A 24,044-nucleotide genomic window follows, 5' to 3' on the forward strand; every position below is an offset into this window, starting at 1 on the left:
ACCCTCCTAAGAATTCCCATTATATGGATTTTACTCTCCCTGATTGTACAGAAAAGTAATCTGAGGTTTTGCATGGTAAAATGCTATATTCACTGTCACAGAAGTAGCTACAAGGTGGAGCCAGGGCTCGACCAGGCTATGTTCTTGACAGTTCCCCTGGACTAATACCTTCCTCAAAATGAGTGTCCTGATTTCAGGGGCACACACAGCCTATGGCCACCCTGATCACCCAGCCTATTAATTCCAACTGAGATTTGGCCCATCCATTGTGGTGGTGAGGCCATGGTAGGCCTCTGGGCCCTTCCTACTCATCCTGACTCAAGGTGACATCAGTTAGGACTCTTTGAGATTTGGAATGGAAAAGAAAGGAGAGCTTGACCTATATGATCTCTGATCACCAAACCTATTTCCAGGCCAGCAGGGACCCACCCTGTTCCTAGTCCCTAGATTTCCTGTTTGTAGATACAACCTGTACAATGCACCAATGCTTATGCTAATCAATGAGGCATCCCTGGTTCATGGTCTATAAATCACCATATACAACCCTGGTTTTCCTGAGTTGACATCTTGGGAATTGTACATAACAGATAGCGTATCTTGAGGCACTCTAACTTCCTAAACAATTTGTGAGTGTGTTTGTCATCTGTCTTGTTTTCTTCTCACGTCAGTGGCCTTTCCACATGCATGGGCACTGAAGTATTGACTCTTTGAGGAATTCCTTAAAATCTTTGAAAGGAGCATTTGGGAGCTAGGCTTTTGTGGACAGTGCTGCTGCCCCTCTTCCCTTCCATCTTCGTTCTCATTTAACATTTATCGAATCTCTATGACTAGGTGCAGCACAATTAGAACCAGCATGCTCACTGGTTAAGAATACAGGGCAGGTGCATAGTAAAGAGAGCGTGAGTATGAGGCAGCAATAGAAGACTTCAGAGAGGAATGAGCAAGACAGAAAATCAGTGTTGAGAAGTCACTGGGGAGAAAAGCAGAACTCACAGCCCTTCACAGATGGAGGGACACCTCTCTTGTCAGTGGTGTCTCAGTTGATCATCTATTAGATGCATGCCATGGGAACACACCTCATCCTACAGTCCTCTGGGCTGCAGCACTGGAGGCCCACATAACAACTCTGAGCCTGCTTTCACACTTGGGCCTGAATGCCTCCTAGTGAGAACCATGGTTGGGGGCTCTGGGAAGGCAGGGAACAGGCAGGACCAGCAGGAGAGGTTCTTTGAGGGGGCAAGGCAAGATGGCGGAGGAGTAGGGTTTCTCCAAGTCACCTGTCCCCACCAATTTACTTAGATAACTTTCAAATCAGACTGAAAACCTACGAATTTGACCTGAGATTTAGAGAGAGAACAGCTTGAACACTACAGAGAGAAGAGTTTGCACTTCTGACAAGGTAGGAAGATAAAAAATATAAAAGCATCCAGTGGGGGAGGAGCCCCTGTGAGGAGCTGGCTAAGGCTGGGCAGCGAGAGCCTCCAGGACAGGAAAACCCAGTCCCGGAGAAGCAGGAACTTTAAAAATCGGCACCAGATTCTTCCCGAATGCAAAGGTGCTTAGCAGGGAAACCCGGCAGAACAGCAGGAGGGGCAGTGGAGCCTCTAGGTTCCCGGGGTCACTAACAGAGGAAGTGCGCCCTGAGGAGAGCGTGCCACACACTGCAGGCCCAGCCTGGTAAAGGGCTGGAACGTGCACCCTGGCGGGGCCTCGGGGGAAGCTCAGGCGGCAGCTCCACGTAGAGGGGGCTGCAGGCCCCGGGAGCGCATTTCTAGTGGCACAAGCCCCGCACACAGCCCAGGCTCCTGAACTCCCCCAGGGACAGGCAGAAGCGGGGAGGGCACAGGACAGCAAGGACGCTCCTGCTGCCGGGTGCCCCCCAAGCTGTGCACATCAGCACCCCCCCTGCCCACGGAACTTGCAGGCCAGTGTGGACTAGGAGACTGTGGTAGTTACTGCAGGAGCTGACTCTAGAGCTGGAGACCTGGCCGCCACCAGTGGTGTTGTTCTTCCTGGTGTCACCTGGGATGGAGCAGGCTGCCAGGGAACAGGGGCCTCACAGGATAAACAGCTCCCACTGAGCCGTGCACCTGGCAGGGGGTGGAACAGCACCCCCAGGTGCACACACACCTGAGAATCAGCACAGCAGGCCCCTCCCACAGAAGACCAGCTGGAAGGATAGGGGAAGAGCAAGTCCTTGGCCAAGCAGCGCTGGAAAGCTCCAGGGGAAGTCAAGGGATTTACAGTATATAGAACCAGAGGATACCCCTCCTTGTTTTTGTTTTTGTTTTTTCTTTTTATTTTTCTTCTTTCTCTTCCTTTTTCCAATACAACTCGTTTTCAGCCACTCTGCACTGAGCAAAATGACTAGAAAGAAGAACTCACCACAAAGAAAGAATCAGAAACAGTACTCTCTCCCACAGAGTTACAGAATTTGGATTACAATTCAATGTCAGAAAGCCAATTCAGAAGTACAATTATAAAGCTACTGGTGGCTCTGGAAAAAAAGCATAAGGAATTCAGAGACTTCATGACTGCAGAATTTAGATCTAATCAGGCCGAAATTAAAAATCAAATAAATGAGATGCAATCCAAACTGGAGGTCCTAACGACGAGGGTTAATAGAAGACAAGTTGATGGCAAGGAAGGAAGCTGAGGAAAAAAGAGAAAAACAATTAAAAGACCCTGAGGAAAGGTTAAGGGAAATAAATGACAGCCTCAGAAGGAAAAATCTACATTTAATTGGGGTTCCTGAGGGCACCAAAAGGGACAGAGGAACAGAAAGCATATTTGAACAAATCATAGCTGAAACTTCCCTAATTTGAGGAGGGAAACAGGCATTCAGATACGGAGATACAGAGTTTCCCCCCCTAAAATCAATAAAAACCATTCAACACCTCAAATCTAATAGTGAAACTTGCAAATTCCAAAGATAAAGAGAATATCTTTAAAGCAGCAAGAGACAAGGGATCCCTAACTTAAATGGGGAGAAATATTAGTTTAACAGCAGACCTCTCCACAGAGATGCGGCAGGCCAGAAAAGGCTGGCAGACTATATTCAGGGTCCTAAATGAGAAGAACCTGCAGCCAAGAATATTTTATCCAGCAAAGCTGATAAATAGAAGGAGAGATAGAAGAGAATAGAAGGAGAGATAAAGAGCTTCCAAGATAGGCAGAAACTGAAAGAATATGTGACCACCAAACCAGCTCTGCAAGAAACGTTAAGGGGGACTCTGTAAAAAACAAAAAAAAAAAAAAAAAAAAAAAGGGGATGCCCAAAGAAATAATCCACAAAAACAGAGATTGAACAGGTATTATGATGACACTAAATTCATATCTTTCAATAGTAACTCAAACGTGAATGGGCTTAATGATCCCATCAAAAGATGTAGGGTTTCAGACTGGTCAAAAAAGCAAGACCCATCTATTTGCTGTGTACAAGAGACTCATTTTAGATGCAAAGACACCTATAGCTTGAAAATGAAAGGTTGGAGAACAGTTTATCATTCAACCAGTCGTCAAAAGAAACCAGGGGTAGCAATCCTCATATCAGATAAATTAAGGTTTATCCCCAAAGACTATAGTAAGAGAGGAAGAGAGACACTATATCATACTTAAAGGATTTATCCAACAAGAGGACCTAACAGTCATGAATATTTATGCCCCGAATGTGGGAGCTGCCAAGTATATCAATCAATTAATAACCAAAGTAAAGACATTCTTAGATAATAATACACTAATACTGGGAGACTTCAACACAGCACTTTCTGTAAATGACAGATATTCTAAGCACAACACTTCCAAAGAAACGAGCTTTAAATGATACACTGGACCAGATGGATTTCACAGATATTTACAGAATTTTATATCCAAACACAACTGAATACACATTCTTCTCAAGTGTACATGGAACTTTCTCCAGAAGACCACATACTGGGTCACAAATCAGGTCTTAACCAATACCAAAAGATTGGGATTCTCCCCTGTATATTTTCAGACCATAATCCTTTGATACTTGAACTCAATCACAAGAAGAAATATGGAAGAAATTCAAATATGTTGAGGTTAAAGACCATCCGGCTAAAATATGAATGGGTGAACCATGATATTAGAGAAGAATTAAAAAGATTCATGGAAACTAATGAAAATGAAGAAACAATCAACCGCTCAAAATCTTTGGGATACAGCAAAAGCAGTCCTGAGAAGGAAATACATCCCAATGCAAGCATCCCTCAAAAAATTGGAAAAACCTGGGGATCCCTGGGTGGCTCAACAGTTTGGCGCCTGCCTTTGGCCCAGGACACGGTCTTGGAGTCCCAATATCGGGTCCCCCGCCGGGCTCCCTGCATGGGGCCTGCTTCTCCCTCTGCCTGTGTCTCTGCCTCTCTCTCTCTCTTTGTGTCTGTCATGCATAAATAAATAAATTTTTTTAAAAAATGGAAAAAACTCAAATACACAAGCTAACCTTGCACCTAAAGAAACTGGAGAAAAAACAGCAAATAAAACCTGCACCAAGCAGAAGAAGAGAGTTAATAAAGATTTGAGCAGAACTCAATGAAAAAGAATTGTAGAACAACAAAACCAGGAGTTGGTTCTCTGAAAGAATTAATAAGATACATAAACCATTAGCCAGCCTTATTAAAAACAAAAGAGAAAATACGCTAATTAATAAAATCCCGAATGAAAAAGGAGAGGTCACCACCAATACCAAGGAAATACAAGCGATTTTTAAAAATGTTTATTTATTTATGATAGTCACAGAGACAGAGAGGGGGGCAGGCAGAGACATAGGCAGAGGGAGAAGCAGGCTCCATGCACCAGGAGCCCGATGTGGGATTCGATCCCGGGTCTCCAGGATCACGCCCTGGGCCAAAGGCAAGCGCTAAGCCGCTGCGCCACCCAGGGATCCCCGATTTTAAAAACATATTATGAGCAGCTATAAGTCAATATTAGGCAATCTAGAAGAAAAGGACGCATTTTTGGCAAACTACAAACTACCAAAACTGGTATAGGAAGAACTAGAATATCTGAACAGGCCAATAACCAGGGAGGAAATTGAAGCAGTCACCAAAAACCTCCCAAGACTCAAAAGTCCAGGGCCAGATGGCTTCCCTGGGGAATTCTATCAAACGTTTAAAGAAGAAACAATACCTATTCTACTAAAGCTCTTCCGAAAGATAGAAAGGGATGGAATAGTTCCAAACTCATTCTATGAGGCCAGCATCACCTTAATTCCAAAACCAGACAAAGATCCCACCAAAAATGAGAATTATAAACCAATATCCCTGATGAACACAGATGCAAAAATTCTCAACAAGATACTAGTCAATAGGATCTAACTGTACATTAAGAAGATTATTCACCATGCCCAAGTGGGACTTATCCCCAGGATGCAAGGCTGGTTCAACACTTGTAAAGCAATCAATGTGATAGAGCATATCAATAAGAGAAAAAACAGGAACCATATGATCCTCTCAATAGATGCAGAGAAAGCATTTGACAAAATACAACATCCATTCCTGATCAAAACTCTTCAGAGTCTAGGGATACGGGGAACATTCCTCAGCATCTTAAAAGCCATCTTTGTAAAGCCCACAGCAAATATCATTCTCAATGGGGAAACACTGGGAGTCTTTCTCCTAAGATCAGGAACACAACAGGGATGTCCACTCTCACCACTGCTATTCAACATAGTACTGGAAGTCCTAGCCTCAGCAATCAGACAACAAAAAGAAATAAAAGACAATCAAATGGCAAAGAAGAGGTCAAACTCTCCCTCTTCACAGATGACATGATACTGTATATACAAAGTCCAAAAGACTCCACCCCAAGATTCCTAGAACTCATACAGCAATTCAGCAATGTGACAGGATACAAAATCAATGCCCAGAAATCAGTGGCATTTCTATACACTAACAATGAGACTGAAGAAAGAGAAATTAAGGAGTCAATCCCATTTGCAATTGAACCCAAAAGCATAAGATACCTGGGAATAAACCTAACCAAAGAGGTAAAGGAGGGGATCCCTGGGTGGCGCAGCGGTTTAGCGCCTGCCTTTGGCCCAGGGCGCGATCCTGGAGACCCGGGATCGAATCCCACGTCAGGCTCCCGGTGCATGGAGCCTGCTTCTCCCTCTGCCTGTGTCTCTGCCTCTCTCTCTCTCTCTCTCTCTCTGTGACTATCATAAATAAATGAAAAAAAAAAATTTAAAAAAAAAGAGGTAAAGGATCTATACCCTAAAAACTACAGAACACTTCTGAAAGAAATTGAGGAAAACACAAAGAGATGGAAAAATATCCCATGCTCATGGATTGGCAGAATTAATATTGTGAAAATGTCAATGTTACCCAGGGCAATTGACACATTTAATGCAATCCCTATCAAAATACCATGGACTTTCTTCAGAGAATTGGAACAAATCACCTTAAGATTTGTGTGGAATCAGAAAAGACCCCGAATAGCCAGGGGAATATTGAAAAAGAAAACTGGAGCCAGGGGCTTCACAATGCTGAATTTCAGGTTGCACTACAAAGCTGTGGTCATCAAGACAGTGTGGTACTGGCAAAAATCAAACAGATAGATCAATGGAACAAAATAGAGAACCCAGAAATGGGCCCTCAACTCTATGGTCAACTAACACTCGACAAAGCAGGAAAGACTATCCACTGGAAAAAAGACAGTCTCTTCAATAAATGGTGCTGGGAATTGCACTGCTGGGATTTACCCCAAAGATACAGATGCAGTGAAACACTGAGACACCTGAACCCCAATGTTTATAGCAGCAATGTCCACAATAGCCAAACTGTGGAAGGAGCCACGGTGTCCATCGAAAGATGAATGGATAAAGAAGCTGTGGTCTATGTATACAATGGAATATTCCTCAGCCTTTAAAAACGACAAATACCCACCATTTGCTTCAATGTGGAGGGACCTGGAAGGTATTATGCTGAGTGAAGTAAGTCAATCGGAGAAGGACAAACATTATACGGTCTCATTCATTTGGGGAACATAAAAAATAGTGAAAGGGAATAAAAGGGAAAGGAGAGAAAATGAGTGGGAAATATCAGTGAGGGTGACAGAACATGAGAGACACCTAACTCTGGGAAATGAACAAGGGGTAGTGGAAAGGGAGGTTGGCGGGGTGTTGGGATGCCTGGGTGATGGGCATTGAGGGGGCACTTGATGGGATGAGCACTGGGTGTTATGCTATATGTTGGCAAATCGAACTCCAATAAAAAAATATATACAAAAAAAAAAAAAGGAGAGGCTCTTTGCACTGGGCAGAAGCACAGTGAGGCAAGAGTGTGTTGGCTCCCCATTACAGTGCTCCCCAACAGGATTAGGGTCCATAACTTTGCCAGGACTAGTTTTTTAGTGCAGGCAGCCCTACAGAGGAGATGCAACTCAGTAGAAGAAACCAGATTGGAGGGTCCACGTGCAAACACTGTAAAGTAGCAAAGTGAGGGGTTGCCAGTAAATGCTGTAATCAGTCTGTGCATCATTTTCTCTTTGTGTTGTGCCAGAATAGTGCCTGTCCCCTACTGGGTCCTGGAGATGAGAATACCTCTGGCTGTACCTGGAGCTCCTCAGGTTCCCCATTTGAGCTGCTTCTCTGCCCTCTCATCCCTCTTCACAATCAGAATTCATCCTGCTGATGTTACTGCTAATAGACACATCCATAGTGATATGTCTGCATTTTGAGAGAGGAACTGGAAATCCCCTCTCCTTGACGTGCTTCCTCCACACAGTTTGACCCTCCCTTGGGCATTTGCCCCCCTCAGCGATGCCTGGGTGCCCACTCAAGTTATCACCCCTGCTAAGACATAATTTCCCTAAAGGCAGGATCTCATCTTTCTCTTCTTGGAATACTAATGCCCATTTGATAGTTACTACTACTTAGACTTGAAAAATGCCAGGTTTTGATCATACAGGTAGTATTTGTACACTGTGATTATTAGTCCATGTAAGAACAAGTGTGTTCTGATATTTCTGCTTCAGTTTCCTTTCCCAAAACCAGCCCTGTCATTGCCACCACCCCAGCCCCATGGCCATGACCTCTACCTCTACTACTAACGATAATCAGACTGCATTACACCAATACCCCATATTTATTATTTACAAAAACATCAGCTCCTGCTATGTTTTCTGTTGTGTGATCCAGACAGGTTATTTTGCTCCTCTTAAACACTGAGATGGTGCAAATATGCAGCTATTGCGTCTTTGTTAGTTAACTATGGAGAAAAAAGAAATATGTGATTAAATTACCAATGCCTGTACAATATAATTTAACTATAACAATTGATAGTATCAAGTCTGCACTAGAAGTGGAAGGGAAAAAAAGACATCCCAATATTATTTTATACATTTGAAGCCTCATTATATTGTAGATACAACATAATTCAGCATATAATTAGGTCAATATGGTTAATACCTGCACTTCAAAGTTAACCAGGAGAGGATAAGATTTTATTTGCTCTTTAAAATGAAATCTTGCCTTTTAATTCTTTGTCTTTAAAAATCTCATGATGCCTGATGAATCAGATGCAGTGTCCAATGCCTCCGTGCCTCTATTAGAAGTCCATTTACCCAGACCCAGAATTAGAAACCCAGAGTTCCAGCCCCTACAACAGCTCCCCCTAGTGTTGCAAAGAGTCCCCTTTAGCACCCCGCAGGGATCTCCGTTCCCAGAGACCCGGCTGAGAGCTATCCCAGGCCAGGACCCCAATCCGACTAGCATCTCACCCAATTCAGGGTCAGAGCTCTGAAGTCTGCTTCCTAGTAAGGCTTTTACACAGGGAATGTCTCCTAAGCTTCTGTTTTTCCCATATTAAGCTTAAAAAGAGAAGTAAACCTGTAAGCAAAAGCCTAAAGAATATTTGGGAATTCTTTTTATTGATTTTCTTTTAGCTTATGTTTTGCTTCTCTCAGAGAGTAAGCTCTACAACTTGATTTTTCAAAAAGGTGAAGGAAGGCATGATAATTAGGAGTGTCATGTTTTGAAATGTGTGTATGTGAATCTAAAGGTAGTGAGAGTAAATACAGTCACATATTTCAGGTGGGCATCAGTCACAGGTGTGAACTTCTACTTTTAGAGATTACACGTCTGGCCATTTTACCCCTTTGAAAAATTTCAGCAGTACTGGTGGAAGGTTCATTAGTCAATGTGCTGATGAGGAACCCTCCCTGCAGAGTTTTTTCCTACAACGAGATCATTAATTTTGTAATTTCTTGTCATTTCTTGCCCATAGGCAAAAACTGGGACCTGACAGCCGCTCTGAGTGACTATGAGCAGCTCCGACAAGTGCACACAGCCAACCTGCCACATGTGTTCAATGAGGGCAGGTGCTCCAAGCAGCCAGAGCGAGAGCCACCCCAACCCGGACACAAGGTGGAGCGGCCCTGCCTGCAGAGACAAGACGACATTGCCCAAGGTACCTGATGAGGGGCTGAGCCCAGAAACAGCTTCCCCAGGGTGCCATGGCTTACATGGGGTAGCAGGAGTGAGGGGTGGAGGGTGCAAAGAAGAACAGGGTCATCACTCAGCTGCAGGCAAATCAGGCTTTCCCTGCATCAAGCTGAAATGTGCATTGCAGTTTCCATTTCTGACTCCTCTCTCTGCCTCAGAAAAGTGAGAGGAGTCTAGTTCCCAAGGACCCCACGTGGTTAAAGACCAGCACTTCTCCTGGAGTCCTGGTCTCTCCAAGCCAAACACCACTAGTCTCTTCTATTATTTCCTACATAACGCAGTCTCCAGATGTATTCATCATCAGTGTTCGTTGTCCCACTGGCTCCATTTTGTCTATCCTTAATTACAGAAGTCAGGTGTGTTTATTGTGATAAAAGAAACAGTACAAAGATATATAAAGAAAATATCAGTTTTCTTCTCCACTTATCTCAAATCTCACTGATGTAATAACCAATGATTACATCCTGGTCTGTCTCCTCCCAGCTTTCTCTATGCTCCTTCAAAATGTGTCAGAGCCGAATGCACATAATGCTTCTCAAACACTTGTTTCACTGAACATTAAATTATGAGTAGAGTCTCAATATTTTACTCCATAGCCTACAATAATTTTTATTATTAATGGTTATTCCGGGTTGGGGGGGGTCTGTTTTGTTTGTTTTTGATACTACTAGCTAAAAAGTTATACCTGTGATCTCACATAATAGTGCTTTTATCTCTATAGGTTAACATTCCCAAAGTGGATTTGCTGTGCCAATACTTGTGTATCTTTAATTCAATAATTCCAGGACTCCTTTCCCAAATCCATTTCTGCTTGCCATGTGTGAAACGAGATGTCTCCCTTCACTTTTGCCATCACTGGACGTTTCTGTGATGGCTTTACATTGCTTTTCGACTATGAAGGGTGAAGAGGGGTGTCTTATTTCAGCTTTCATCTTCTCATTTGTTTGTTAGCCAGTTGGATTTCCCCTGCTGCAACATGCCTGTTCCCATATTTTACCCACTTCTCTATTGATTTGTCTTCAGTTTTCTGATCAATGTGTAGCATTCTTCGTGATTAAGACAATGAACACATATTTTTATATGTGTGTATGTCTTTCCTGATGTATCATTTGCTTTACGACTTTGTTTACAGAGTATAATGCCACACGAAATGTCTATGCATTCACAGCTGACAAGTGTCCTTCCTCACTTTAGAAGATATCTTGGAATACAATGTCACTGAAATATGTTCCTATATTTGTTTTAGAATTTTGTTCTTAGGTCTTCTGATTGATTTGAGATTTTGTGATAGGGAGGAATCTAGTCTTGCTTTCTTCTGGATTGAGAGTGAGTTACTCTAGCACATTTATTGAATAAAGCATTCTAAAACACCAAATTTGCCTTATATTAAATTCTCAAGTATATTTGGATCTGTTTCTGGACTGTATCTGTCAATCTGTGTGGTCACCCATCCTGTTACCCTAACTGGTAGCTTCGTATAGGACACTTCCTGTTAAGGCAACTCCTTTCACTGCTATTCTTTTCCAAAATCCTTTCACTATTTTTAGGCATTTTATTCTGCCACATAAACCTTAAGCTTGGAATTCTGATTGGAATTGGATTAAATTTTTATTTTGAGAATCATTGGCATATTTCAACATTGTTCTCCCACCCAAGAACATTAAATATGCCTTTCCATGTAGTCAGATTCTAAGACTTTAGACATAGAGAAAAACGACTTACTTTTTACATATTTATGTTTTATGTAGTAATTTATATAAATTCTTTGATAATACTAATCATTTTTAAGAGAATATTTTGGGTTTTCTAAGTATATATAATCATAACATCCGAAATAATTTAAATTCTTCTTACTATTTATACAAGGAATTTCATTTCCCATCCTATTGCATTAGGTCAACCCTCTAAACTATTGTATATGAAAGTTGTCAGAGCGAGAGCCACTGTTTTTGTTAGCTCAGTCTTATTATTCAACCACACTGGAACCTATATCTTGGATTATTATTTTATCCTTACTGTGTTGTCTAGAAGAGCCAGAATGGAGCTAGAAACGTTAATGCACATTATTTGTTTCTTCTCTTGTTTTGAGGCCGTCTTGTTAGGTATATATGTACTCATAATTGTCAGGGCACTTGTTCCAGTGTTGTTACTGATATATAGAGTGGTTCTTTGTCCCCTATAATGGCTTTTATCTTTATGTCTGTTTTACTTAATCTTAAATCTCTATCCTGCCTTTCTGCTGGTTCAGATTTGCCTGGAATATAATTTTGTCTCCCGTTATTTTTAAACTTCCCTTATGCTTTTTTATTAAATGTGATTCTTATATGTAATTTGTCATCAGACATTATTTTATTATCTAATCCAAGAGTCTCTGTCACTTGAGCAGTGAATTTAATCCATTTACTTGAATGTTATTATTGTTATATCTGTAGTTCTTTATGTTACTTTACGTGTTACTTGCCATGCTTTTTTTGGTGTATATTTCTACTTTCCTATCTTCTTTTTTTTTAAGATTTTATTGATTTATTTATTTACTTGAGAGAAAGAGCACGTGTGAGTGGGGGGAAGAGCAGAGGGAGAGAGACAAGCAGACTCTCCAGTGAGCTTGAAGCCTGACATGGGGCTTTATCCCATGACCCTAAGATCATAACCTGAGCTGAAATCAAGAGTTGGACACCTAAACAACTGAACCATCTAGGTGCCCCACCTTTCCTATCTTCTCTGGCTAGTTAAACTTTTATTTTGCTTTGAAAGTTATACTTTCTACCTCTCTTCATGTTATAGTTACCCCTAATCTATGAAAACCTGTATTTATGTTTTCTTCCTATCATTTTTTTAAATTTATTAACAACTACATTTTACCCTGAAGAAGACATGTTCCTTAGTATCGTCTTCTCCCTTTCTACTGCTGCTTGTCGTCAATCACATTTAGGTTCATTTTGTTGTCTGTTTAGACAACCATTAACTTCTTTATTTACTCACAGTTATCATTTGCCAAAAGATAAGGTCATCTCATCTAATAACATCTCATCAACTGGCAAATAGGTACTAAGTGATAAGCCTTGAAGGAGTACAGATAACCCTGCCCAGCAGTTTCCCACTGTTGAGAACAGCATTGTGAGTCTGCCCAGTAGACCATGGGATCACATAACACCTCGGGTGTTAAAGAACACCTGATGTCCATCTCCATCAGATCCCAAAGGATGGGGCAGTTCTACTTTCTAAGATACAGAAACAGTAGTCTGTAGCAAGACGTGAGACATCAGCATGGCTTGTGAGACCTGGAGAACATGGCAGAAGGACTTGGAGTCTCCTTTGCCCCTGCTCTCAAGAACATGGACCACATGCAGAAAGCAATGGGGCTATCCCCAATGGTAGACAAGCCAGGACCTATACGCTTCATTTCTCTTCTTTCTCATGGCCAGTGTGGTTTAACTTCTCTTTGCCTTTCCTCAAAATACAAAATAACTAGTCATCATGGTCTTGAAATCCAACTGAAGATGAATCGAAGCTACTCATTTAAAAATACTCTGTGAGAAAAAATGAGTGGGAAATATCAGAAACGGAGACAGAACATGAGAGACTCCTAACTCGGGAAATGAACTAAGGATGGTAGAAAGGGAGGTGGGTGGGGGGGGTAAGGGTGACTGAGTGATGGGCGCTGAGGGGGGCACTTGATGGGATGAGCACTGGGTGTTATTCTATATGTTGGCAAATTGAACACCAATAAAAAATAAATTTATAAAAAAAATTAAAAAAATACTCTGTGAGACTCACCATTCTTGTTAATGCACAGGTACTTGAGGCTTCTCAGAATGGACTTTAAATTTAAAACCAGCTTACCCCAAGATCAAAAGCCTCTTGTTTTTAGTCTCCTGTAGCAAAATTACTTGAACATCATTTCTGTCCATTGCTCTTGCACCTGGGGAAGTAAGAAGCTCCTGTTCTGGATGAAGGCATGAGTGTGGGATTTTTTTGAGCACAGGTGGGCAGAGGCATGCTTCAGAGCAGCATCAGCATGAGCACAGAGCCTAATGAGTGAGCAGGCTAATCTGAAATGAAGTGGGAGTCCTCATGACCTGAATGGATACACTTAGGAATTTGCCACAGGGTTTACACAACACCTATTCAAACACTGGTTTGAATTTTATTTTCCTGAACAAATTAAAAGAGGACTTCTGCCTTGCTAGAAGAATTCTCCATTATTGCAAATACTGATTGTAAAAAGAAAACTTCCCCCTAACACCATGCCTTTAAGAATTCTTGTATTATCATGAATGTTAACTATTAAGAGCAGGGCTTTAAAAAACCAAGTATGCAAAAAAAAAACAAGTATGCTTTTACAGCACTAAGAGAACAAAGGCATCCACTTTTTTTTGCTGAGGCATTGAGATCACATGATGATTAACTTCTTAACAGGGGAGCATCACATACATCAGAGGAATTCTGTACTACATTTTTCACCCTTTGGCTGGAAAATCCAGGCAGAAGAAGACCAGAGTAGACCAGCACTTCTGAGTGCTTGTGACAGTGGCAAACTGAGACAGAAGAGAAGCAGATGGGATGGCTTCGTATTTTTGTATTTGGAGCATCGTCACATGGGATATGTTTATCAAAGTAACTTTAGTAAAGTAACCTCTCCTATGATTCAAGCCATGTGGGGAAAGCCTGAACCAATTGCCTCTTGCTTTAAGTATGTAAATGTATAAAACAAAGAGCAGTCTGGCATGTGGCCTTTAGAGCTCTGAAGAGGGCAGCTCTGCTGAACTGAATCAGATGTAACTTAAGACCAAAAAAAGCAAAACTGGTGATCTTTCAAGATGCTGATGTGTACTTGTATGGTAGACTTGCAGCTCGCCTCTTTCTGAATGGTTTCATGACTCAGAGTGAGTAAGTGCCATATGCCAGGTGGTGGTAATGTTAGCTCAGCAGTAGGGAGGCCTGCAGGAAGAGTGACAGGTGTGCGGGTGAATGTGTGTGTGCCTGTGTGTGTGTGTGAGCATATCTGTGCATGCACGTTTGTGTGGATGCATGCTCACAGAGCCACACACCCACCGCACTCAGTTCCTGTGGTTGTCCTTCCTCCCCCCACTGCAGAAAAGCGACTTTCCCGGGGGATTTCCCACGCCAGCTCTGCTATCGTCTCTCTGGCCCGGTCCCACGTGGCGAGTGAGTGCAACAATGAGCAGTTCCCCCTGGAAATGCCCATCTACACATTCCAGTTGCCAGATCTGAGCGTGTACAGCGAAGACTTCAGGAGCTTCATTGAACGGGACTTGATCGAGCAGGCGACCATGGTGGCTTTGGAGCAGGCAGGTGAGTTCCTGGCCCCAGCAGGCTCAGGGAGCAAGTAAGGCTGGCCTAACTTAGGTCAATGAGCAAGGGAGAGGCATGTTGTCTGACTCAAGTGTGTTCAACTCAGACTCTAGATGCTTGCAGCAAACCCCCCTACTCTGCAGACAAGCTCTGCTGCAGCCTAGCACCAGCTGGTAGGGTTCCATGACAGCATGGTGTTGAGACCTCTTGAGTTTATTCCCTTTGTTCCCAGATCCCACCTGGCTAGGCCAGTCCTCTCTAAAGAGAACTCTCTGTGGCTTTGCCTTACTTTTCTCCTGTTTCCATCCAAACCTCCCGTGGGTGTCAAACAAAAGGTAAGAAAGACCATGAACTTTGAGAAAAATAGGAGACCCTGTCACTTCCTGTGGACATGAGCAAGTTATGTAACCTCCCTGAGCCTCAGTTTTCCTGCAAAGATGGGAAGACAGGTTACAGCCTGGTGAGGCTACTTGAATATGAAATGGCATGTGCTTTGTGGCTGTCATCTCCTTCCCCCCAGAATTCCTTGCCTCTAGGCTAGAGAAACAAAAACCCTGACTTCACTCTCTCCCTTTTTCTTAGCGTTTCTGTTGACATCCCAATGAGGAGGAGATGTGGGGAGCAAGTCAGACTTGTCTTCTTTGGAATCCCTAAGAACAAAATAATTAGTTCAAAACAAATGTCTAAAGTAGATGTAGGTTCTTCCTAAGACAGAGCAAATATGCTACCTTACTCATAACCGTTTTCATTATATATCTTTGCAAAACGACGTGTTCAGGGGCTTCTCAGACATGCATGCAGAAGACTCTATGCCCTTCTTAGGCACAGCATGCATCTCCCATGGGGCCTCACCTGCCAGTGTGGGTTATCAGTGCATTTGGAGTGTGTCCTCACTCAGTCAGGCTGGAAAACAAGTCTTTCTGATTCTGATTCCATTGTCAGCCAGCTATTCCCTGCTGCAGCAGAGCAGAACCTCCACTTCCAAAGGCCTGGCACATGGAGGTGCTCCTGTGTGGCAGATCCCAGGGGAGCAGGATGGGGATCCTCTGGCTGAGCATAACAAAGAGAGGGTGTGTTCCGGCCTTCAGCCAGCTAGTGCTGCTCTGTCAGGGAATTGGGCTTATCTCAGCTCTTAGCCAAGACACAAATAAAAATGCTCAAGCCTTTGGAATGTTGCAGAAGACTGAAGAGAAGATCTACAGCTGGTATGATCTTGACATTGGCAGATGGCCCAGTCACTTCCTACCAATCTTGGTAGCAAAAGGGCAAATGATGAGAGTAGCTGATAGAAAAAAACTACTTATAGAAGGTGTGGCTTTTGGATAAAAAAAAATCTGGAAAAATAAACACTCCATCCACCTTCTTCCTCCACCTTTCAGGCTCTAACTAGTGCCTCTCACCAGTAGAAGGGCAGAGAGCAGAGAGCCCATTACTGGTGTTCATGCAAGTTGCCCTGTGGGTGCAGAGTATAGGGAGTACACATCTTCAGGGCAAATGGAAAACATCCAGAAAGTGGACACTTGGGTGTTTCCACCAGATCCAAGCCTCTGTGTATACTTGGCTTCATCCCATTTCTTGTAGAACAATCCAGGAAACATCCTCATCCACCTGCTCCAAGAAGGAAAGCACAAAATTCACATAGACAAAGGAAGGGATGGTCATTAGTGGGACCTTATTTGTGTTGGGCAGCCTGGTGATCAGTCTCAGACACAGGACTCAGGGGAGCCTCACCCATGGATGCTTGGTTTGAGAACAGGTTCTGCACTCCCAGTAACTTGTTGGATCTGATGTTGTGACTACAGATAACTTGTTTCCTCAGCTGCTACAAAGCATCCAATGCAACCCAAAGACTGACAGTGACCTATTTTGTCTTATCTCAGGGTTCCTGACTGATCAACAATCATAAAACAATTTGCCTGGATTAGCAGTAATCCTAAACCACTCACTATGGCAGTTGGCTCTTTTAAAGATGCTTCTATGTGGATAATTCAGATAAGAGATTTTAAACAAAGGATTAACTATCCATACAGAAGGGGGAATTTGGTATAGGTTAAGAAAGAAAAGAGTTTCATGAGCTAATTTCTCTTGAATGCTACCTGGCTGGCACTTTATGACCTTAGGTCCTGACAATGGCTAGTAGCACCAGTAATGGTAGCTGCTTCGTTTGAAGGTAGAGTCCTGATAAAGAGTGCAGCGTCCCTGTCTGCCACCATGATCACCTCCTCCTTCGACCCTACCATGCTTAGCGAAATCCTCTACTTCTTTATAATATCTTTTCTGTTACTTTTTTTGTAACATAAAATTTTAAAAAAAAATTTTATCACATCTTACCTTCTGGATTAGTATTTTTAAAGGGTACTATTTTACTCAACCATGCAGTCTTGGAGCACCTTTTAATTAATTCAAACTTACCAAGTGAAGACACTAAATTCACCAATATTGTTTCTGTCACATGCCAAGAGGATGGAAAGAATAGGCAACAGGGATCCCCACCCAGCGCTGGGAAAGCACTCCATCCATGCTACAGAAAGCCTTAGGGAGGCTGGCAGGCTGACCTATACTTCAGGAGCATGCCCCTGGTGCAGCAAGAGCTGAACACCAGGGCTCTGCCTAGCACAGGGAAATGAGGAACTGAAAAACATTGTAGGCATAAAGAATAAATGTGTTCATTTCCTCAGCACAGAGCTGACCCAGTCCATCATCCCTATGAATTCTCTTGATTTCTTTCCTCAACAGCCAAGCAGGGGTGTAGACTAGACCATCCCTCAGGCCCTTTCTGTGCCTGGATTCTGGTGGGGACCTGGCTGGTGTCAGGTGAGCCATACATGGTCCCCCACCCAATCTGGGCGATGAGTATGGCCCACTGGGAGATGGCCTTATTCTCTCCCACACAGGCTGTGCTCCTGTTGTTACCATCAGGCTCCACCATTGACGGTGTCTTCCCATAGGGAAGACAGAGCTCTACCATAAAACAGAGATGTGAGAAAGCTGCTCAGTATTGCCAGGTATAAAGTGTGAATTCCTCCTTGTAGTAATTTATTGCTCAGGATAGTTGTGGATAAGCTGTCGATATATATGTGTGTGCACATATAAACATGGGAGATTGATATAGATGTCTAAAAAATCCACTTGTTCGAGGCATAATTTTCGCTGTTTGGGGAAGGAAATATCATGTCTGTCATAGGGTCTCAGAGTGGAAAGCTTTTCCTGCCCTTGGGACTCTACAAAATCTGGGGCTTGTGGGGTCCAGAAAATTGGGAATGAAATGAACTTCACTCCATTGGTTTTGCCCCTGGTCCATCACGGGGGCTTGGATCTACTCTCTCAGTGTCTGGCAAGGCCTGGAGCATCCCATCTTTTTGAGGGGGGGGTACAAGTCTTCACCTCCTACAGAACCCATTCTCCCAAGCTTTAAATCCCTGGAGGCTACAACCTGCTCCCTCTCACCCCATGACCATCTGGAGGGCAACAGAAGGCCTGAGTCTTCAGTACATACAAACGCTGACCCCCTGAGAGATGAAGGAAAAATGCCTTTTCATTCTGTAATGATTACCTTCCATGGAAAATACAAGAAACCATACATTGCTCAATTCAGTTATCTTCTTCATTTACATGTAAGAAGACTCAGAGATGACAGGTCTCTAGGTCTGAGGAGTAACTAACTAATGGTGCCTCATCCAGAAGCCCACCACTGCGGTCGAGATGGTGTGCAGTGCTTCAGCAAGTCTGTGAACCCAGAGGTCAGAGGTGTATTTGTGTAAGATAGCAGTTACTGCTCACCTGAAAAACTGAAATATAGATGCCAAAAAATATTAGGGACCCCTTTGAATTGTGGTGTTGAGTCTTGGCTCCATGGAAGGGTAATCCGAGTGAAACAAATCTGCCTGAGAAGTGGTAAGATGTGCAGATGTCTCAAAACTTCAGATTCAGCCCAACCTGGCCGGGTCCCAGGTCAGCTGAGAACTTGGCCAAGTTAGTTGGATTTCTTGAGCCTCACTTTCTTACATTTACAGTCAGAGATATGTGACAGCTGCCAAACAAAGACCAGTTCACCCAACACAACCCTGGGCTCCCATGAAACAACCTATTCCTATTCCATGCTGGGACCATGACTATAAACCATACAGGTGAAATTCCTGTGCTTCCAGAGATTAAATTCTAGTGGGGAAGAAAGAAAATAAAAGGTAGATCATAAATGTGAAATGAGGCGGTGAGGACCATTCTGGTAGGGGTAAGAAGGAAAGTAGGAGATACAAGGTGAAATGAAGGAGTCTATGGCAGGTCTCAGAGGGCAGGGGGAAGGGAGAGATGGAGACATTGGGCTCCAGTGTTCCCGGCAGAGGGGGTTTGGCTTCAGAGGTCTGCACACTACATACAGAAGGCTGGGCACAGGAGCAGATGGAGCAGAGGCTGGAGGAGTTGGAAAGGAAGGCAGGAGAATGGTAGCTAGGGCCCCAGAGAGCCATTGCGAGCTTTTGGACTTAACTGTAGGTAAGATGTGCAGTCCTGGGAAAGTTTTGAGCAGGGGAGTGACATGTCAAGATTCATTTTTGACGCATTCTGGGGTCTGTTGAGAATGGACTCCAAGGGGGCAAGAGAAGAAGCAGGAAGAGCAGGGAGGATGTAGCTGCTTTAGCTCCGGGGAAGAGGGGTTGCCAGCACTGTAGAACTAGCAGTGGAAGTAACAAGAAGCAGCTAGATACTGAAGCAGAATCTGTTTTGAGGGTAGACCCACAGGACTTGCTGATGGACTAGATGGGGGCTGTGGCAGAAAGAGCTGAGTCAAGCATGACCCCAAAAATGTTGCCTTTCCTTAACATGCTGGTAGATGACAGTACCATAGGCAGACACAGACCCCTGTGAGAGAGATAGGTTTGGAAGGCCATGGAAGGACCAAGAGGGGCAGGCTAGGTCAGAGATCCTGGTGAGATTTGTGACATGGCTGTCCAGTTGAACATGAGAGTCTGGAGGTCAGGAAAAGCCTGAGTTAAGGATATAGATGAGGAGTTAGCAGTGTGAGAAGAAACCCCTGGGGAGGAGGTGAGCTTTCGTAGCACCCTCCCACTGCACCCCCAGCACAGCTCTGCTCTGTGTTGAATACCAGGTGGATGAGGGGGTCTGGAGCCAGACAGAAATGCCAGGGAGACAGACCCAAAGCAAAACATTGCAGTCCCAGAGGAGGGACTTGCAGAAGCACAGCAAGGCCCAGAGAAGAGGGATCAGTGACCATGGGTGGGTGGGGTTGCTCCATAAGGGCAGTGATCTTAAAAGAAATCACAGGGTCACATTTAGGGCAAGAGGTACTAATCTTGCCCCTAGAGAATTGTCACATTTTATTTTCTTTCATCTCCATGTCTTCATGGGTAATGAGCAAAATGACATCTTATTTTAAACTGTGTGGAAACCATCTGTTACAAAGCTAAGTTAATTGGTCCCATTATCGTGTATGAATCAGGAACATTGCTTAGAAAAGGCAGAATGAGTGACTAATAGCTCCTCACCCGTAATACCACCAGCCTCCCTCGACGGAGTTCACCTGTGATTCTCTTCTCTACAGGCACTCAAGTTTTGGGTTGTTTTTTTTTTTTCTATTCGCAGTGCCAATTCCACGTTTGTTCATCTGTCTTCTGTTCTTAAGTGAAGTTATTGTGTGAGGAGATTGAATGACTGCTCTGTCAAAGCTAGACGTAGAAATTTTGTACCACGTTCCTAATCACATTGCTTGTGTGAAGAATGACTTAATCTTGGGCATCCCAACTTGAGTCTGGCTGGAGATGTTAGAATGGCACTGAGCCATTTTTGGCTCTCCAGAGGCTGGAAAGCACTGGCATTTATCATAGCTGGGTCATCTTCCTAGTGTGGTCACATCTGACAAATAGTCCTAGGAATGCTCTCGACTGTGTAAGAGTCTTGACGTCTGGAAGCCAACTGAAATCAAACCACTAAGCCTTGGCTTCCATCCCTCTGGCCACATACTAAATTTTGTCAGGATTCAGTCACCTTCCATATGTGACTAAATATGTGGACTACAGTGAGATTTAGAAAATGATACATTCCCCTAGAAGAAATTTGAATGAAGGTAGTCTGAAAAGGAAAGATGCCCCATTTAAGATAGCATTAATTCTCAGACCCAGAAAGATTACTTCTAGGTAGATGAGATTCCTTCATGATGAAAGATAATTTCTGGATGTGCAAGATTCCTTCCAGAAGGAAGCTGAGTTATGGCTGTGCTGGCGAATTTACACCTGGCTCCTCTCCTGGGGTCAGAGTCCCGGAATGCCCCACCACAGCAATGTGGAAAGCAGCCCACATCCCATGGTGGGGCAGGAGAGCAAAGCTGCTTGGGATCTGACAGGAACCAGAATCTGTTCGTCGAGCATGCCTTCATGGTGTGCTCCATTTGAGGTAAATGAGCAGTTAATGTACTGAATCACTGTTTAAGTGCTTGAGGATAACAAGATATCTAACACATGTGCAGGTTTCCAGAGCATCCTTTCCCCGGCTTAGGAGGAACAGCAGTGACCAATCCTATGACATATTTTCTAGAAAGTGGACATACAGGAAGACAGGGAAGTAAGAATGAGAATCTGGACAAGAACATTATCTAAATTGTATAAAATGACCACTTTTTCCGGTGGCATTCCCACCCTGAAACTTTCTGTTTTATATAAAACAGATGCTTTCCATGTTTTATATAATAAAGCCTCAGGTTGCTGAGAATGTTGGAAAGCTTTTAATAATTGGAGGGAGATCGCACTATTTACATTGGATTCATGAAGTGAACAGGAAAAGAAAAAAAATCTATCTTCTGGAAGTTCTGGAGGATGAGAATGGGATCCTACCAAAGAGGCTTCTAAAAGCCATGGTGTCTGTTCTCTGGGAAGGGCACCTCACCTGGCCTGATGAGACAGGCTCAGTGTTATGCAAATAAAGCAATGCCACTGTCTCCCTCAAGATCAGAAGGTCATGCTTTCTCTAGGTCCTCTACCAGCTAGGGCTGCTGAAACCACACGTCTTAGGTCAATTCAGTGCATTTTCAGTCCTCCTGTGCCCTGGCCCCACACAGAGGAGACGTGGTCCAGAGAGGAGAGACACCTGCAAGAGAAAACCTGAGTGACAGGGGTGGTGTGTGATGAAATGTATAAAGTGACCAGAGGAAGGGCACCTGGGTGGCTCAGTGGTTGAGCATCTGTCTCAGCTCAGGTTGTGATCCAGGGGTCCTGGGATCAAGTCCCACATTAGGCTCCCCACAGGGAGCCTGATTCTCCCTCTGCCTATGGCTCTGCTCTCTCTGTGTGTCTCTTATGAATAAATAAGTAAAATCTTGAAAAAAAAGAGTGACCTGAAGACAAGGATTAAGCATGCCTGGGGACAGGGTGGCAAAATGGTCCCTGTGCCAGGGCGGATGGCTCCAGGGACCAAGAGGCAGTGACCTGAAGTTGGCACAACAGCAGCAGGGGAAGTATGAACAGCAAGCCTACTCATGCAGATTCTCAAGAGGCTGCATGTCTTGAAGAAGGAGAGAAGGTTTAGAAGTGTCCGTAGAGCAGAGACATGCCAGGCTCCAGGCAGTGAGGGTTCTAAGAAGAAAGTGTTCCTTGAGAAAGCTGCACACCTCCACCTGCCTGCCCACCAGTCTCCCCCTGTTTTCTAGGCATCTTAAAGAGGTGTCAAAGTGGAATTGAATCAAAGGGACTTTTTTGGCCATGCATGTTAATTGTTCATGCTTCAGGCTTCTCGAGACTAAGAAACCATTGGACAGGGTGAAGTTTGGGTCCCTCACCAAATGTCCTGTCCAGGACAGGTCTCTGGCAAGCTGCACTCCATCTGCTCATCCTCTACTGGGTGTGCACACACTCCCAGCCCTGGGCCAAAGTGTTCTCTGCTTTCCTTGTGACTGAAGATGTTTGTTCACGCATGCTCCCCTCAGCACTGTGCACTCACACACAAGCAAGTGCATTCTAGACACCCTGTAAACTCTCCCAGGATGGGAACATGAAACAAATAGACAAAATTCCTATTTGAGTGAACTCTGGCTAAAAGATGCTGTATCTGTTTTCTGTTGCTACACAGCAAATTACCACACATTTGACAGCTACAGATTTATTTCCCCACAGTATCTGTGGATCAGCAGTATGTACCTGTTAGCGAGGTCCTCCGCTCAGAGTCCCTCAAGCCTGAAATCCAGTTGTCAGGGTTGTCTTCAGCTGGAGGCCCAACTAGGAGAGATCTACTTCTGAATGCTTTGTGTTGTCAGAATGCAGTTCTTTGTGGGGCACCTGGGTGGCTCAGTTGGTTGAGTGTCCAACTCTTGATTTTCCCTGGGGTCATGATCTTGAGGTCATGGGATGGAGCCCCATGTCAGGGTCCATGCTCAGCATGGAGTCTACTTGAGATTCTCTCTCTCTCTCTCTCTGTCTCTCTCCTTTGCCTCTCTCCACCCGTCTCTCTCAAAATAAATAAATAAAATAATAAAATCTTAAAAAAAAAAAAAAAGATTTCAGCTCTCTGCAATTAAATAACTGAGGTTCCAGCTAGCTTGATAGCTCTTGGTAGGGGAATCTCTCAGCAAGTGGAGACTACCCTAGAGACCTTGGTGCTTGCCACATGGCCCTCTTCACAACACGCCAGTTTACTTCTTCAAGACCAGCAAGATGATCTCTCTCTTCTCTCTTCTCCCTCCTCTCCCTTCCTTACTTCTCCCCTCTCCTCCCTTTTTTTCTCTGACTTTATGCTTCTCTGACTACCAAATCCTTTTTTAAAGCAGTCACCTGATTATATCAGGCCCACCCAGGATCATCTCCCTGTCAGGTAAATTGAAAACTCAACTAATTACCTCTACAAAACCCCTTGCATTGCCAGGAAATGTAACCTAATCATGGGGGTGGCATCCCATCCACACTCAAGAGGAGGGGATTCCCCCTACCAAGAGGTGGGTATCTTACACTACCTGAGAAGTCTACTTACCACAGATGCAATGTCGTTATTTGCACTTTGACTATTCCCCTATGCCTAAAGATCCAGAATGGGATCTTAAATCATGTAGAATATATTATGGTCAAAGGTCCCAGGTTTCTCATGTGTCATTATTAGGCACTTCACTTGGATTAAATCCCAAGTGTCTCGGTTAAATCCCACTCTTGATGGTTTCATATGTAAAACAGCATGTTTTGAATCCACCTAGGAAACCAAGCCTTCTTACTGGGCTCTCTTGAAAGATATGATCATCTGGAGTGGGGTGGGGGTAGGCACTACAATACTA

At 43.8% G+C, this 24,044-nt stretch overlaps 1 protein-coding gene across 7 annotated transcripts in view; it reads left to right on the top strand.

The window, feature by feature from the left end:
- Positions 1-24,044, top strand: part of OTUD7A (OTU deubiquitinase 7A) — a 392,748-nt gene that overhangs the window by 281,407 nt on the left and 87,297 nt on the right. For all 7 annotated transcript variants that reach the window (XM_072795875.1, XM_072795845.1, XM_072795885.1 and 4 more), the window contains 2 exons: positions 9,249-9,431; positions 14,564-14,782. In XM_072795875.1, coding sequence (XP_072651976.1) covers positions 9,249-9,431; positions 14,564-14,782 — 402 coding nt within the window. The remainder of the gene's footprint in view (positions 1-9,248; positions 9,432-14,563; positions 14,783-24,044) is intronic.

Source organism: Canis lupus, chromosome 2 (assembly GCF_048164855.1).
Source record: "Canis lupus baileyi chromosome 2, mCanLup2.hap1, whole genome shotgun sequence".
Lineage (NCBI taxonomy): Eukaryota > Metazoa > Chordata > Mammalia > Carnivora > Canidae > Canis > Canis lupus.